Here is a 14,319-nt window from a genome sequence, read left to right on the forward strand (position 1 = left end):
ACGCAACCTATTTGTTGTCCTTGGATACAGGTGCTTGATGTTCTGAGTGAAAGCAAAACGCGGTTTCCCAAAATATTTACTAATCGTTCTACATAACCGTCAAGATACCACGAAAAAAGGAATCCTACATCCGCGTCCGTAGCGGAAAGATGAGTACGGAGGATGCAAAAACCTACCTGTCAAAGCGAGAGATTCCTCGCTTGTTTGAGGTGAGAAACATCTTTCAAGTTTCATTCCAGTTGACATCTGCATCTTTACAGATATTCCTTTATATCTTTGAAATAATGATTAATTTTATATATTTGACAGAAGTTTACTTATGCCAAAAGAAACAGTCAGATGTCTCTAATTTGTATAAACCTAAAACATGTGTAAAAATAAACCTGCTACATGTATATAGTCTATACATTTGATCATATGATATGAGAAACCTGATGAGTTCCCATAGATTTTTGTTTGTTTCATTTGTCTGCTGTGAAGTTACCTTTTGTATATGACTCGTCAATTGCTGCTTATATACAATTTTACAGTCTTATAAATTATATTTCAATATACATGACCCTTGTACATTTATACACATTTTTTAAGAACTGGGAGTAGTTTACTGTTATAATTCGTAGTTAATCTTTTATTTACTTGTATGTTCTCACACACCCACATATATATATGGCTGATGTAGGGTTGCTGACCTGTTTAAGATTTTCAGGGCCAATTAACATATGCAGACAAGAGCATCAACGTATCTTCCATTTGAGTTCATTTTCGGAGCTGATAATGATCATTGTTATACAATGAAATTGTCTATACTGCACGGTTTCATTCTAATGTACTATATATTGCTTCTGTTGTGGTTTAAAATTAGTTCTTATTTCACACAAGAGCAACAGAATGGTTGATGGCAACTGGAGAATGATCTGCTACCCTTCTTGGGCTAATGTTTTTGATCCTTTAGTTTTTTTTTTATCAATCTAATATGGAATGTTTTGAAGGCACTGTTTGAATTTGGTCTAAGTATTGTCTGTTTTTCTGAGAAATAATTTTTTACCTGTCTCTTTGTTGTTGTCCCTTGGAGGCTCTTTTATATATACCCTTGCTGGAAATTCTTAGCTACAATGTACCATGTAAAAATATTCTGATTAAGATCAGCCAGTGGTCATACATTGTACATTTTTACAATAGGCATGGATATTTCTAGCAATCCTTACGTTTTGAATTAGGACCCATTGACACTGTCAGAACCAATTTAAAATCAACCATAGTAATTTAGTTACAATGTACCTAAGATTTTAATACCCAAATGACCTAATTTAAAAACAAAATGAAATAAAATTTAAAAATCCAGAAATAGCATCAGACATGTCAAATAAGACCTACTCCAAAACATTTGTATACATCCCTTTATACTGGAATTTGTGTAAAGGAGATTAAAAAAAAACAACCAAAGAATATTACCATCATATGCTCATTTTTCCTTTTGTGTCTGAAATATCCTGAACAATGGAACATACTTGCAGAGTATCATATACATCAGATGATCTATTTGTGGTACATGTGCAATCATGTCAAGTATAAGATGTTGATAATTTTCATTTTAAACAGAAATGCATGATGTACATGTAATACAGTATATTTGAATGTGCTCAGTGAAATAATACTTTTACTGGACCTATAACAGATAAATTGTAATATTGAAGATAAAGGTACATGTAGACCACATATAGCTGTCACATACTGCACATTTGCTTTCAAATCTGCCATTCTGAATATCCACATGATTTCAAGATGAAAATGTAGGATGTTCTAGAAACAGTAGCCAGATTACTATCAAATCTTTGGTACTTCAGTTCAATTTGTTACATTTATATGGTACTGTCCATGTATAGGAATTACTAAATTGTTTGAAAAAACTTTTTTTTTTTTTTGCAGAGTTTGATGACTGGTCTGATGTACCACAGACCAACAGATCACATAGCTTATCTGATAGACTGTCTAGCTAAAGTCAGTGACAAAGGTCAAGAAAACTTGGCATGGAATTCATTCGTAGAAGCAAAGAGAGCAAAGACTCCACTGCCCCCTATAACTCCAGATAATGGAAAGCGTCCAAAATCCAGGTCAAAAACACCAGCAAAAATAGGTAATAGGATATTAAATATCTGTTAGTTTTACATGTACTAAGTTTCTAATTAGATTGTAATGAAAAGTTTTTAGTGTCAATTTTAAAGATCTATAACACATGTAGTTTCACATTGTTTTAAGTGTAATTAACCATGTAGAATTAAAGTATTGTATAGTATACACTTAAGAAATAAAATTCTGGTTGCTAGAGTTTTTAATAAAAAATTAAAATGGCAATTGTCTTTTTGATTTTATTATTAAGAGCAATGGAATTAACTTCATGCTATAATTTTATTACAAGTCAATTTTGTTTGTCAGGTCAAGACTACTTTTGGGTCGAAAGATCTGGCAAGTCTATAATAGGTACATGGTATGGAGTTATCTTCCCTAATCAATGAGTGAGAGTTGTCTCCCATTTATGATATAACAAATTGTAGAGACTTATCAGCCTTTTTTGATTCACATCATGTTTACTAACGGATGTAATGCTATCATTGGCTTTGATGTGACTTCAGCAGTTAATTTTACTCTTTCACATAAGTAACAGCTGACGATCATACCATTTACTCTGTTTAAAATAATGGTTTTTCAAAAAAATAAAATTTTACCAAACAGGCAAAGTATCATTAAGAGACTAACATTTCACCTAGCATTCACAATTTGACTTTGTGTACAAACATCTTGTTTTAATAAAAATATTAATGTCTTAGTTGTATTTGAATGTTTGTCTTTACAGGTTGGATAAAATTTTGATAAACCACATTGATTAAAGTTCTCTTGTGTAATATCCCATCATTTCTATTGAAATTAACATAAATGGTACCATTTTTTCTGCACCAGATGCACAATTTCAACAATCAATGTCTCTTCAGTGAGACTCGAGGCCAAAATTAGAACAATGCTGTAATCATTTTCCATTACATTATTAGAGAAACAGATTCTGTTGATTCAATACCCTATGTTTAAAATAATCATCCACTCTCAGTAAAAAAAAAAAAAATGCCATGTAAACCCCAAATATTAGATGTTGAAAATTTAATAATCCCTAGTGGATAAATGTATCATAATCAAGAGGGTAACTAGGCAAATTTTATATATATTGTTCAATCTCCATTAATTGATTTCCAGACTCCGAGAGAAGTAGCACACCAGTGGACAGACAAAGGTCTATCACACCAATTGATAGAAAAGGGTCTGTAACCCCAGTTGAAAGACAAAGGTCTTTAACACCTATAGATAGGAAAGGGTCTGTTACCCCAAGTGATAGTAAAAGGAAACAGGGTAAAACATTGCACAATTGCCTCAAAGTTATTTCTTAAGCTTTCATCTTATATATTTACATCTGTTTTCTTCCTGTCATTACATGCATTATGGTATTATGGAACAGCAATTAAATTTAAACCAAAAAGTAACATTTATTTGTCACATGTGGTCTTAGAATATCATAAATCATTTTTTTTACACTGAATGCCCTGAAAAGTAAAGTCAAAAGTTTTCATATAACTTTCATTTATTATATAACTGGAAAGGGATTACATTTTATGATTTATAAATAATATTTATTGGTGGAAATCCATGGTGGAAATATATAAAGTATGTTTCCTATTGGAATTTTGAAAACAAGGAAATCCATGAAACAAACAAAATTAAAAACCACAACAAAAATTTCTGCTTTCATCATGTTATATTTCTTTACTAAAAAATCAACTCTAATTTATATTTCTAAGTGTAATGTCAGTAAAGCTTTCTATTATATATTAGACATTATTAGGAATTACGTTTAGTATAATATATAAGAAAACATATGAATTTCTTTAAAATAGTCAAGATCGTGATATATATTTGGGCAAATGTGAAATCGTTCAGACCATGTTTAATTTACTGTATGATAAAGACTCATGGATTTTTTATTATTACAAATTGTCAGAAATGTTGAAATTGTCATTCAAGGTTTTCCATTGAAGATACAATATTATTTAAATATAGTATTTTCAAAGTCCATGCAAACACCAAAAAGTTATCTTCCATTTTTTGGATTTTCAAGGATAGGCTAATTTCAATATTATCTTAATTGTTTGATTTTACAAACATACTTTATTCAGTATGTTTGAAGACCTAACTTGGTGACCTTCTGCTGTTGTCTGTTCTATGGTCGGCTTGTTGTCTCTTTGACACATTCCCCATTTCCATTCTCAATTTTATTATTTAAAAGCACATATGCACATGATTGAATTGACATTAACTCACTTTTGCACACTTTGTACATACATTTCAATAGGAAAATATCTATATTGTTTTGCAATACTATCTTCTGTTATAGATATTTTATACAAATATGTACTTCTCTATGAATGTATAACTTGGTTCAAATTTTAATACAAAAAAAAAAATAATCATTACAAAAAATCCATGATAATTCAGTTTCATCCTTAAAATTTGTCTGTTTGTTGTAACATATTTTGTTAATAATATTTTATACTTTATACAAAAATGAGCTGGATATGCTATCAGTGGCGGATCCAGCCATTTAAAAAAGGGGGGTTCCCAACCCAGGACAAAGGGGGGGGTTCCAACTATATGTTCCGATTCAAATGCATTGATCAGCCAAAAAAAGGGGGGTTCCAACCCCAGGAACCCTTCTAGATCCGCCAATGGCTATATGTTGTTTTTTTCCCCTTTTTTCATCAGTTGATAACTTTGCACCAAAAATAGAAATTTTATCAAAATACAGATTTTTCATAATGCATGTTTAATTTTTGTCTTTCAAATTTATGTTTTTTTTCAGGATTGAAAAATTAATGTATCCTAAAAATCAATCATCTGCTTTTTTGTCTTCTAAAAATAAAATTTGTATGGTGTGAGGATGGTAGTTGACAGGAAAAAAAATATTTCAAATATTTGAAAATTGCATATCTATTTTAAACTTTATAATTATAATATATGAAAATCCTAGGAGTAAAAAAAGCATTTACTTCAAGTTAAAAAATGTGAGATTTTAATTTTTTAGAGAGCAATACATTATTAAGCAAATAAATCCACAGAAAAACCCTGTTTATTGGGTAGTGGTATTATATTTCATTGATTGCATGCATTTTAATGAAAACAGAGTTATAAACACAAAATTCATAATTATGAATAAACAAGAATACTAGTTCAAGCAAGAATTATAAAATGATTTTGAATTTCAGAATCACCTGTTCCATTGGAGGAGAAGAGAGGAACACCACTGCCACCTATTGCAGATCCAGCTGATTCTGCTAAAATAAACGACAAAGTCACATCAGACACAAAGGCTAAAACTGTGAACAAGGCTGACATTCCTGATGTTCCTATTGTATTTATCATGGGTGAGTCTTACAATGTCAAGGACATAGCCTTCAATTTGTGTTCATCATTCATACTTGTAAGTACCCATGACTGGAAAAGGTTGATGAAGGGATAAATATTTTCTGTAATTTATTAAAGTTTTTAAAAGCATTATTTCCTTTGGCTGTCATCCATGATCTAGAAAAGTTTTGTGTCTCAGGATTCTTTATTAACCTTTGGCAGATATTAAATAAAAATGAATCTTAAATTGTCCTTTAATGAACTTTCTTGTAAAAGATTCACTAACATTTAAAATCAATTAATTATACAGGAGGTCCTGGTTCAGGAAAACTGACACAAGTAAACAGCTTACTGAAGTTAGCAGAAGGATGGGTTCATTTGTCTATGGGTGATATCTTACGGAATGAGATTGCACAGAAAGGCAAAGCTGAGGATAAATGGAGTATGATTGGAGATCTTGTATCAAAAGGAGAAATGGCACCAGAGGTGAGATATTACATCAGTAAAAGACTTATATGCAAGAAATATTTTCCACTTGATTCATCATTATACAACCACACGTGCAGATCTATACTTTAAAAATAAACCTACAAAGGTATTTTCAAACTTGTTTATTGGTATAATTCCAATAAACCAGCTAAATTAGTTTATCTTTTACCTGAAATATAAAGTTTAAACATAATTTCATGGATCATATTCTTTTTTTACTTTGACAGGAAGTTACTGGAGAACTACTTTTGGATTCATTCAAACAACACAAGAATGCCAAGGGATTCATACTAGAAGGATATCCAAGAGATATGGAACAAGTCCAAGAGTATATGAAAGTGGTATGTTATTATTCAACTGAAGATGTTCCTAACTGTTTTGAAGCCTATAGCAACATATCACTGATCCAATGAACCAAACAAATCTATTACAAATCAAGATAGCATAACCAAACAGGGAGCTTTAAATCTCAACTATTTTATTATTTTTAACACAAAGTAAAATACGATAAAGAGAATGCTTTAATCTCATAGTTTTGCAGTTTTATTGAGTGTGTGATGTTTAATTTTACATATATATATAATTATATATTGTGTATATGAATACATGTACAAAACCAATGTTTTTATATATTCAGATTGGCAAGGTGAATGCAGTTTTCTTTTTGGATTGTGAGGAATATTATTGCACACAAAGACTTCTACAAAGAGGACAAAAGACAGACAGAATTGATGATAACTTGGGGGCCATCTCAAAGAGGATTACATTCTTTAAAGACAACACATTACCTGTGGTCAAATACTATGATGACATGGGAAGAGTGTTTGTGGTAAGATCTACTATTAAAATTTTCTCCATTGCAACATTCAGACTCTGTAACTGGGGTTGAAAATAGCTTCTTGCTTAAAGGATTCCTCGAAATCAGCATACATTTAGCCATATTTTTTTTTCTGTATTTTCATCTTTACATGTAATACTATGTATTTTGATGAAAAAAGATGAAGGTGACACATAGGGGGCAAAAGCAAAACTTTAAGACAGTAAAAGTCCAGTAAAAGTAGACCTGTGCAAGACACGCATCAGGACACAATATTCATACTGCACAGTAGCCAAATATTGAGCATAATGAATCCAACACAAAACCTGGGTTGAAATCAGATGCTCCGTAAGATAAGCCAGTTCCTGATCCACTATTGGTATCAACTGTGTTATTACCTGTAGGCAAAACTTCAAAATTTGTCAGAATATCTCACATACTGGTAGTTGAAAACCAACATAAATGTTCACCCTGGTTGAATATATATGCATTTTAATTATTTAAATAATTTGAATAAGTGCAGTGCAACTATAATTTTGTGTTTGAAATCAGAGAATGCCATAATGTATTTATATATTCTATTGCTTTTTAACAGGTGAATGGGGACAGAGACACAAAGGAGATTGCATTTGAAGTAGGAAATTTGTTCAAATTCCTTAAAAAGAACAATTTTGGTAAGAATTTCAAATACATGTAGCCTATAAAATGGTTTAAATTCTGATACAAAACAGTTTTCTTGAAGCATTAAAGATAAGATTCCTGTTACAATTGCTCATAAAGAACAATTTTGATCAGTACTTTTTAACCGGACTTTTGTGACAAAAATGTCGGTTATTGATTTGGGGATGTATGGCGGTCGGGCAGGCGGCAATCAAATGTTGTCAGTGCATTAACTCATGAACCGTTCAACCAAAGCTTTTAAAATTTTAATATGTTGTTACTGACAACTAAACGAAGGTCAAGTTCAATAATGGCGATTTTGACTTTATCGTTCAGGAGTTAGGCTTAAATTAAAATATCGTTTGTTTGCAGTTTACCGACCGACCCTTGAAAATCCTCCCGACTGGGAAAATTTTATTGCTTTAAATTTGAAGAAATTTTTTTTAATACCTCTATTGACGCGATCCGGAACTTTGGGTCCTTTCCGGAAATGATTTAAAGTCTGGGTCAATTACGCATTTCAAGTTCGGTTTTTCTTAGCTTCCCGTCAAGCGTTCATGTTACCATTTAATGATAAAGCACATGGAAATTGTTTACAGGTATCCATGAAGTCACGGAGGAGTACTTTACGCTGTCGTCTCGTGTCAATTTTAAGACAAATAACAAACAAAAAAGTTTATTAGTAAACTGTTTATACAGATTCAGGCACATGTAATGATGTGTGATGATATCGTTGACGATGATGCAGCGGATATTCATAACTGACACGATAACCATAATTTCTGTCTCAAACAAATCGGGTACAGAATGTGTGGAGCCTGACTTTATGGAACCAATTTCAGTGGTTAAATAATTCGACAGCAGCTTGAAGTATGGCATATTTTCTACAAATCGTTGTGAAGACGACAGAGATGAAACCACTCCTCCGTGACTTAAATCTTCATGGATATCTGTAAACACGCCTGTACGGAGGAAGGGTTGATTTGAAATGTTAATGGATATAGATCATGCCAAATCAATAAGAAGCAACCCTAACTACACAAAGATGTAGAGAAAATGAATGGTTAGCTTGAAAAATAAATATACTCTCTCTATATTAAATCTATCTTCGATTGCAATGAGTATGCTCCTTTAGGATAAGGGGGGCTGCCCCACTCATTGCAATTATTCTCTTTCTTACAATATTAAATATACCCAAACTGTGTGGCCTGTGTGAATTCAATTAAAACATGTCCTTAGGAGCTATGCTGCCAATTTTTTTTATGCATTAAAAACATTTCAGTACAGACCATTTACTTTTAATGGGGTGCTATATGGATTTCACCCCAAACTTTAGATTTCTTTGGTTTTCATTAAAGCCTGGCAAAAATATAACCTTATCACATATAATTAAATATTGTTAGAAATATGAAAACAGTCGAATGTCTTAATACTTTTTTTTCAAGTTGCCTTTTTTTCAATTGAGGAAGATTCAATGGTTATTTTATTAAAAATACACTCTTTAATACATTGTCTTATAAATCTTTAATATCTACATTTTTCTGATGAAAATACTCTACTCATGAAAACATTCTAGTCAAAAAGCATACATTTCTGAATATATTTCTTTAAAACAGTTCTAGTCATAATGAATGACATTCCTTGTTTATAAGTGTTCCAGTATTCAATAATTATACCATATTTTATGTCATAAATTGGATAATGACACTATGTTAAAGTTTCAGTTTTGGTTAAAAAGTTTTTTATCTGAAAATGCCTGTTCATTTGATGTTGGTTTTCAGCATGTCCAGTGTTTGTTGTTTTAAAATGTTTTTTTTTTTTCTTCACAAGAAACTTGGTTTAGTGTAACTGCTTGTTTAAACTGTATTTTGGCTGATAAAATAAAATATTTTCCCTACCTACCGACCCTTCAGTCTGAAGGTACAGTCGGAAAACTGCAAACAAACATATTTTTAAGGTTGGCCTTATGGTTCTTGAAAGATTGAAAAATGGAGTTTCCAGTTGTGTCCGTGCATTTACGCATGAACTGTTCTACTAAAGCTTCCCAAATTTTAATATGTTGTTACTGATGACAAAATGGAGGTCAAGTTCAATAATGACGATTTTGACTTTTACGGTTCAGGAGTTATGGTTCTTGAAAGATTGAAAAATGTAGTTTCCAGTCGTGTCCGTGCATTTATGCATGAACTGGTCTACCAAAGCTTCCCAAATTTTAATATATTGTTACTGATTACAAAATGGAGGTCAAGTTCAATAATGACGATTTTGACTTTTACCGTTCAGGAGTTATGGTTCTTGAAAGATTGAAAAATGGTGTTTCCAGTCGTGTCCGTGCATTTTCTCATAAATCATTCAACCAAAGCTTTTGAAATTTTTATATGTTGTTACTGATGACAAAATGGAGGTCAAGTTTAATAATGACGATTTTGACTTTTACCGTTCAGGAGTAATGGTTCTTGAAAGATCGTAAAATGGTGTTTCCATTCATGTTGTTGCATTTACTTAAGAACCATTCAATCTAAGCTTTTCAAATTTTAATATGTTGATACTGACTACAAAATGGAGGTCAAATTTGATATTGACGATTTTCACTTTCAGCATTCATCAGTTATGGTTCTTGTGATATTGCCAGGACACAAATAAATGTTAATAAATCCGGTTTGCTGTCGTTGTGACAGCCTCTTGTTTACAATTTAATTGAAGATTGAATCAGAAAGTTAGAATAGACCTTTAAAGACTGAGTGTTTATTAACAAATAAAATGTATTTTAACATTTTTTAAATACACCAATACATTGTAAATTTTGTTGTTGTAGAACTGAAGAATGCTAAACCATTGACTGCTCCACCCCCACAGAAGAAACGAGAACGAAGGCCTTCTACACCTAAACAAAAGGACAGTAAAGACAATAAAGACAGTACAGTCCAACCTGAAGATGTGATAGTACCATTAGCTACACGACCTCCAACAATTGATGTACCAGACACAGGGAGGAAAGATGGATTACCTACATGTCCTATCATTTTAATTGTTGGTAAGTTATCTCCCTTTTTTATTGTTAAGATTATTTCCCTTTTTGTAATATCATTTTTTAAACAGGATATCTTAACTAAAGGTAAACAAACTGCTGTAAGAGGAGTTAGTTATGTCAGCACTGTATAGAATGATGTATTAGTATTACAGCTCATGACATTTTCTAATATTTGATACATTTTTATGTCCTTTAATCTTTATAAAGGTTGGGTCATAAAAAATTCAAAACTAGCCTTCACTCGAATTTGCTGCTAATTTTGACTGTCCTATCTCTCAAAATTGTTGGCAGTTTATACTGTGATTTATGTGTTAGCTCTTTGTTAAATGAGTTTTTCATAATTATAAAATTTAACCAATAAGATGTAACAAATTCTGTATGCAATCAGTTAAAGTCATTATGGAGTTGTTAAATTATATACCTTGCCTTATATTTTTTTACTTTTTGCTGTAACGTTAATATCACTTTTGTATTTCAGGTGGTCCTGGGAGTGGTAAGGGTACACAATGTAAAAAGGTTTGTGAACGATATAAGGAAGTTATCCATCTTTCCATGGGAGACATTTTACGAAACCAAATTGCTACACAAGGATCAGCTGATGAGAAATGGGGTATGATTGGTACTTTAGTGCAGAAAGGTGAAATGGCTCCACAGGTAACTTTTTAAAAAATAATATAGATGTATTAGAAACTTAATTATTTTTTTCATTTTATTTACAAGTCTGTTTTTAGCCCTGCTGATTTTTCTGAAGTATTTGTAAATTGACATGAAGCTAAAAGTAATCAGTCATTTTCCCAAGTATTACATATATTTTGTGAAGTGTTTTTCAAAGCAGTTTGATAACATTGTTTCTCTTATTATCCTTAAGATTTTTTTTTCTTAATAAAACTATAAAAAATAAGTAAAGATTAAATCCTTTGAAAAGATGTTTTTACAATCTATTTGTCAAAAACAACTTATAATAATCTCCTGTAAATTTGCTTTGAAAGAAAAACAAATCATTTTTTGTTTTGAAAACAGGACAAAAACTTTACTTCTTTTTAAATATAAGTTCAATAAATATTTTGGCCAAAAAAACTAATTTTAATAACTTACTGATAATTTTGTCTCAAGGTCTAATGAATGCTGTGATTTGTATTTTTTTTTAGGAAGTAACAGCTGAACTCCTGATAGAACAAATAAAAAAGAACAAAGATGCTGCAGCTTTCATTGTTGAGGGATACCCCAGAGATAAACTACAATTGGAAGAATTTAATAAACATGTAAGTAGGCAGTTGTAAAGGGGAATAACTCTATTATCTTCAAGAAAGCTACTATATGAATCTGAAACATTGAAAGAATGACAAATTCTTTAATTCATAAAGTTTAAAACAATTAATTGAAAAAAAACTTAATTTAATTGTAAACTTTTCTTTAATACTTGTAGTTTATGACTTTCAATAAATCAATGTGCATGTGTTGGGCTTGGAAGGAAACTGACAAATTTGTTCATATAGTTAATGTATCTCCACCAATTATAACTATCCATTAAGTTATGTTATGAATTGTATACAAACTTATAATGTAACACATACTATTTGACACATCTATTTTTAGATTGGTGGATTAAATTTTGCAATATTATTAGACTGTGAAGAATATTACATGCAGAAACGGTTACTTGACCGAGGAAACGCCAGCGGTCGTATTGATGACAACTTAAATGCCATACAAAGTAGGCTAACATTCTTCAAGAATAACACATTACCAATATTAAAACATTTAGATGACCAAGGAAAACTTGTAGCAGTAAGTATTAGATTGAAATAAACAATTAATTTTCCCATAGGCGACAATGATAGCCTTTTGTGAGATACAGAATTAAGAAAGTTGATTTTTTTTAACGAAACCTTGCTAGAATTACAGAAAAGCTATTCGGACAGTATTTTTTGGTCCAAAAAAGATAGGTTTGCATTGCTTTTCTTAACGTATTTCGTACTTATCTCCCATGCCTATCAATTTTGCACTTACATGCAAATATGTGTCTCATTCTAGTGTTGAAAAGATATCTCATTTCCTTAAGGGCTAAGGAAAAAAAATTGTTTGGCCTTCGATATAATGCAGAATGCACTTAGTCCCTTGTGATAAAAAAATACGGCTGCACATATCAACCAATCAGAATTACCCATACTTTTAATGCTGAATGCTCATAAAATGGCTGCGCCAATACAATCTTATGGTGTATTGTAACCATTATTAGTAAACATGAGTCAAGGGAGATAACTCTACAGTTATATTGGTAAAGAAGAAAAGAGGTAAACATAAATGAGAGACCAATCTGAAGAAATACTTTGAAATAATCAATAAAGGAAACTAACGCTTTTATTGAAGATTTTCTTTATGGCAGTTGCTCGATTAAAATTAAATCATTCTCTCATAGTATGCTTTCTGAAAAAATTTATTACATAACTATTTCAAGAAATTTTCAAATGTATTACATGTATTTTATAATTTAATTGTTAAAAACACACCTAAAAATTGTCTCTTTGCTGATTAGCCTAGGCCTCAGGATCATGAACATATCTTGTAAGTTTCTCGTATTCAAATTTTGACAGGAAAAAAAATAGAATAAAAATTGATTGCAAGGAACTTTTAGTCTCCTTGAAATCCATGGAACAAAAATTAATTTAGTGTAGCCTTAATCCTGAAAAATATTCCATATGACAATTTGTAGGATGTCAAATCATAACATCCAGAGGTTGAGATAAAAACCAATTCACAACACTGTTCAGCATACAATCAGAAAAAAACCATCCATGCATCATAAAATTAAAAGAGTAAATCCCCATCTGAAGTATGCAGTGTTACATGATGCCAACATCAGGCCTGGGGCCATTACATTGCAATGTACTGCATTACATTACAATTACTTTGTGATTCTTTCATTACAATTACAATTTCTTCTTATAAAATATCATCATGTGTCATATCAACTTCTTTCTAATACAAAATAATGTTGGGCCAACAGTATTTTGTATTAGAAAGAAGTTGATATGACACATTATGATATTTTATTAGATGTAACGAGAAAAACCTTAAATTTATTGATTTTTTGAATTATTTTAGATTGATGGAGACAGAGACTTGGATGAAATATTCTTCAACATCAGTCAAGTTTTAGATTTTGCATTTTTTGGCAGAAAGGTAAGTTGTGAAATGTAAAGCCAACTTTTTCTTAGTTTGTTTTCTTTTTGTTGGAAGTTTTTAAAGAGTTAGAGATTAAAATTTAAAAAAAAACAAGTAAAATCAGGATTTTTATGCCCCCCGACATAGCAGAGGGGGCATTAAGTTTTACCCTTGTCCATCTGTAGGTCCGTACATTCACCTCTACCAAATGTTATGAAACTTATAAGCTATGCATATTGTCACATAATACAGATCAAGTTTGAAATTTGGTGGCATCACTTATACCGATCTTGAGTTATGCCCCTTTCTAGATATAAAAATTGGTGAAGTTTTTTTTTATATTTTAGAAGAAGGATTTGTAAGGGGACATTTGAGTTTTTGCCATATGTACCAGTTTGTCAAAAATCAATATTTCATTCAAATAAAACTGTCTATACTGATGTGTATTTTTTTTATAAACTTTATTTTAACATTGCATAAAACTGTATAATATGTTTTAATTTTTTTAATATTTGGTGGTAGGTTTTGAAAATTTAATGAGGTAAAACAGACATTGTTATAATAACCATGTATTTAAAAAGAAAAGTTAGATTTTTATCCAGTTTTGCCCTTGATTTTTCTGTTCACTGCTCTCACTCAATTGTTTCATTTCAGATTATTTTTCCTAGTTATTTCTTATTAAGATTTAAGTGACTCTGAAATTAAACTGGAAATT

The 14,319-nt window shown here is 30.9% G+C and overlaps 1 protein-coding gene across 4 annotated transcripts in view; it reads left to right on the forward strand.

The window, feature by feature from the left end:
- LOC143062851 (uncharacterized) overlaps positions 1–14,319 on the forward strand; it is a 46,723-nt gene continuing 32,404 nt past the window's right edge. For 2 of the 4 annotated variants that reach the window (XM_076234660.1, XM_076234661.1), the window contains exons 1-13: positions 1–209; positions 1,927–2,134; positions 3,244–3,396; positions 5,304–5,462; positions 5,753–5,928; positions 6,159–6,272; positions 6,569–6,760; positions 7,344–7,422; positions 10,224–10,442; positions 10,918–11,093; positions 11,588–11,701; positions 12,036–12,227; positions 13,545–13,622. In XM_076234660.1, coding sequence (XP_076090775.1) covers positions 150–209; positions 1,927–2,134; positions 3,244–3,396; positions 5,304–5,462; positions 5,753–5,928; positions 6,159–6,272; positions 6,569–6,760; positions 7,344–7,422; positions 10,224–10,442; positions 10,918–11,093; positions 11,588–11,701; positions 12,036–12,227; positions 13,545–13,622 — 1,920 coding nt within the window. In that variant the 5' untranslated portion in view covers positions 1–149. Of the gene's footprint in view, positions 210–1,926; positions 2,135–2,433; positions 2,479–3,243; positions 3,397–5,303; positions 5,463–5,752; positions 5,929–6,158; positions 6,273–6,568; positions 6,761–7,343; positions 7,423–10,223; positions 10,443–10,917; positions 11,094–11,587; positions 11,702–12,035; positions 12,228–13,544; positions 13,623–14,319 lie in introns of all 4 variants that reach the window. The other 2 variants (XM_076234662.1, XM_076234663.1) reach the window with 2 other exon arrangements.

This window comes from Mytilus galloprovincialis, chromosome 2 (assembly GCF_965363235.1).
Source record: "Mytilus galloprovincialis chromosome 2, xbMytGall1.hap1.1, whole genome shotgun sequence".
In the NCBI taxonomy this organism is placed as follows: Eukaryota; Metazoa; Mollusca; class Bivalvia; order Mytilida; family Mytilidae; genus Mytilus; species Mytilus galloprovincialis.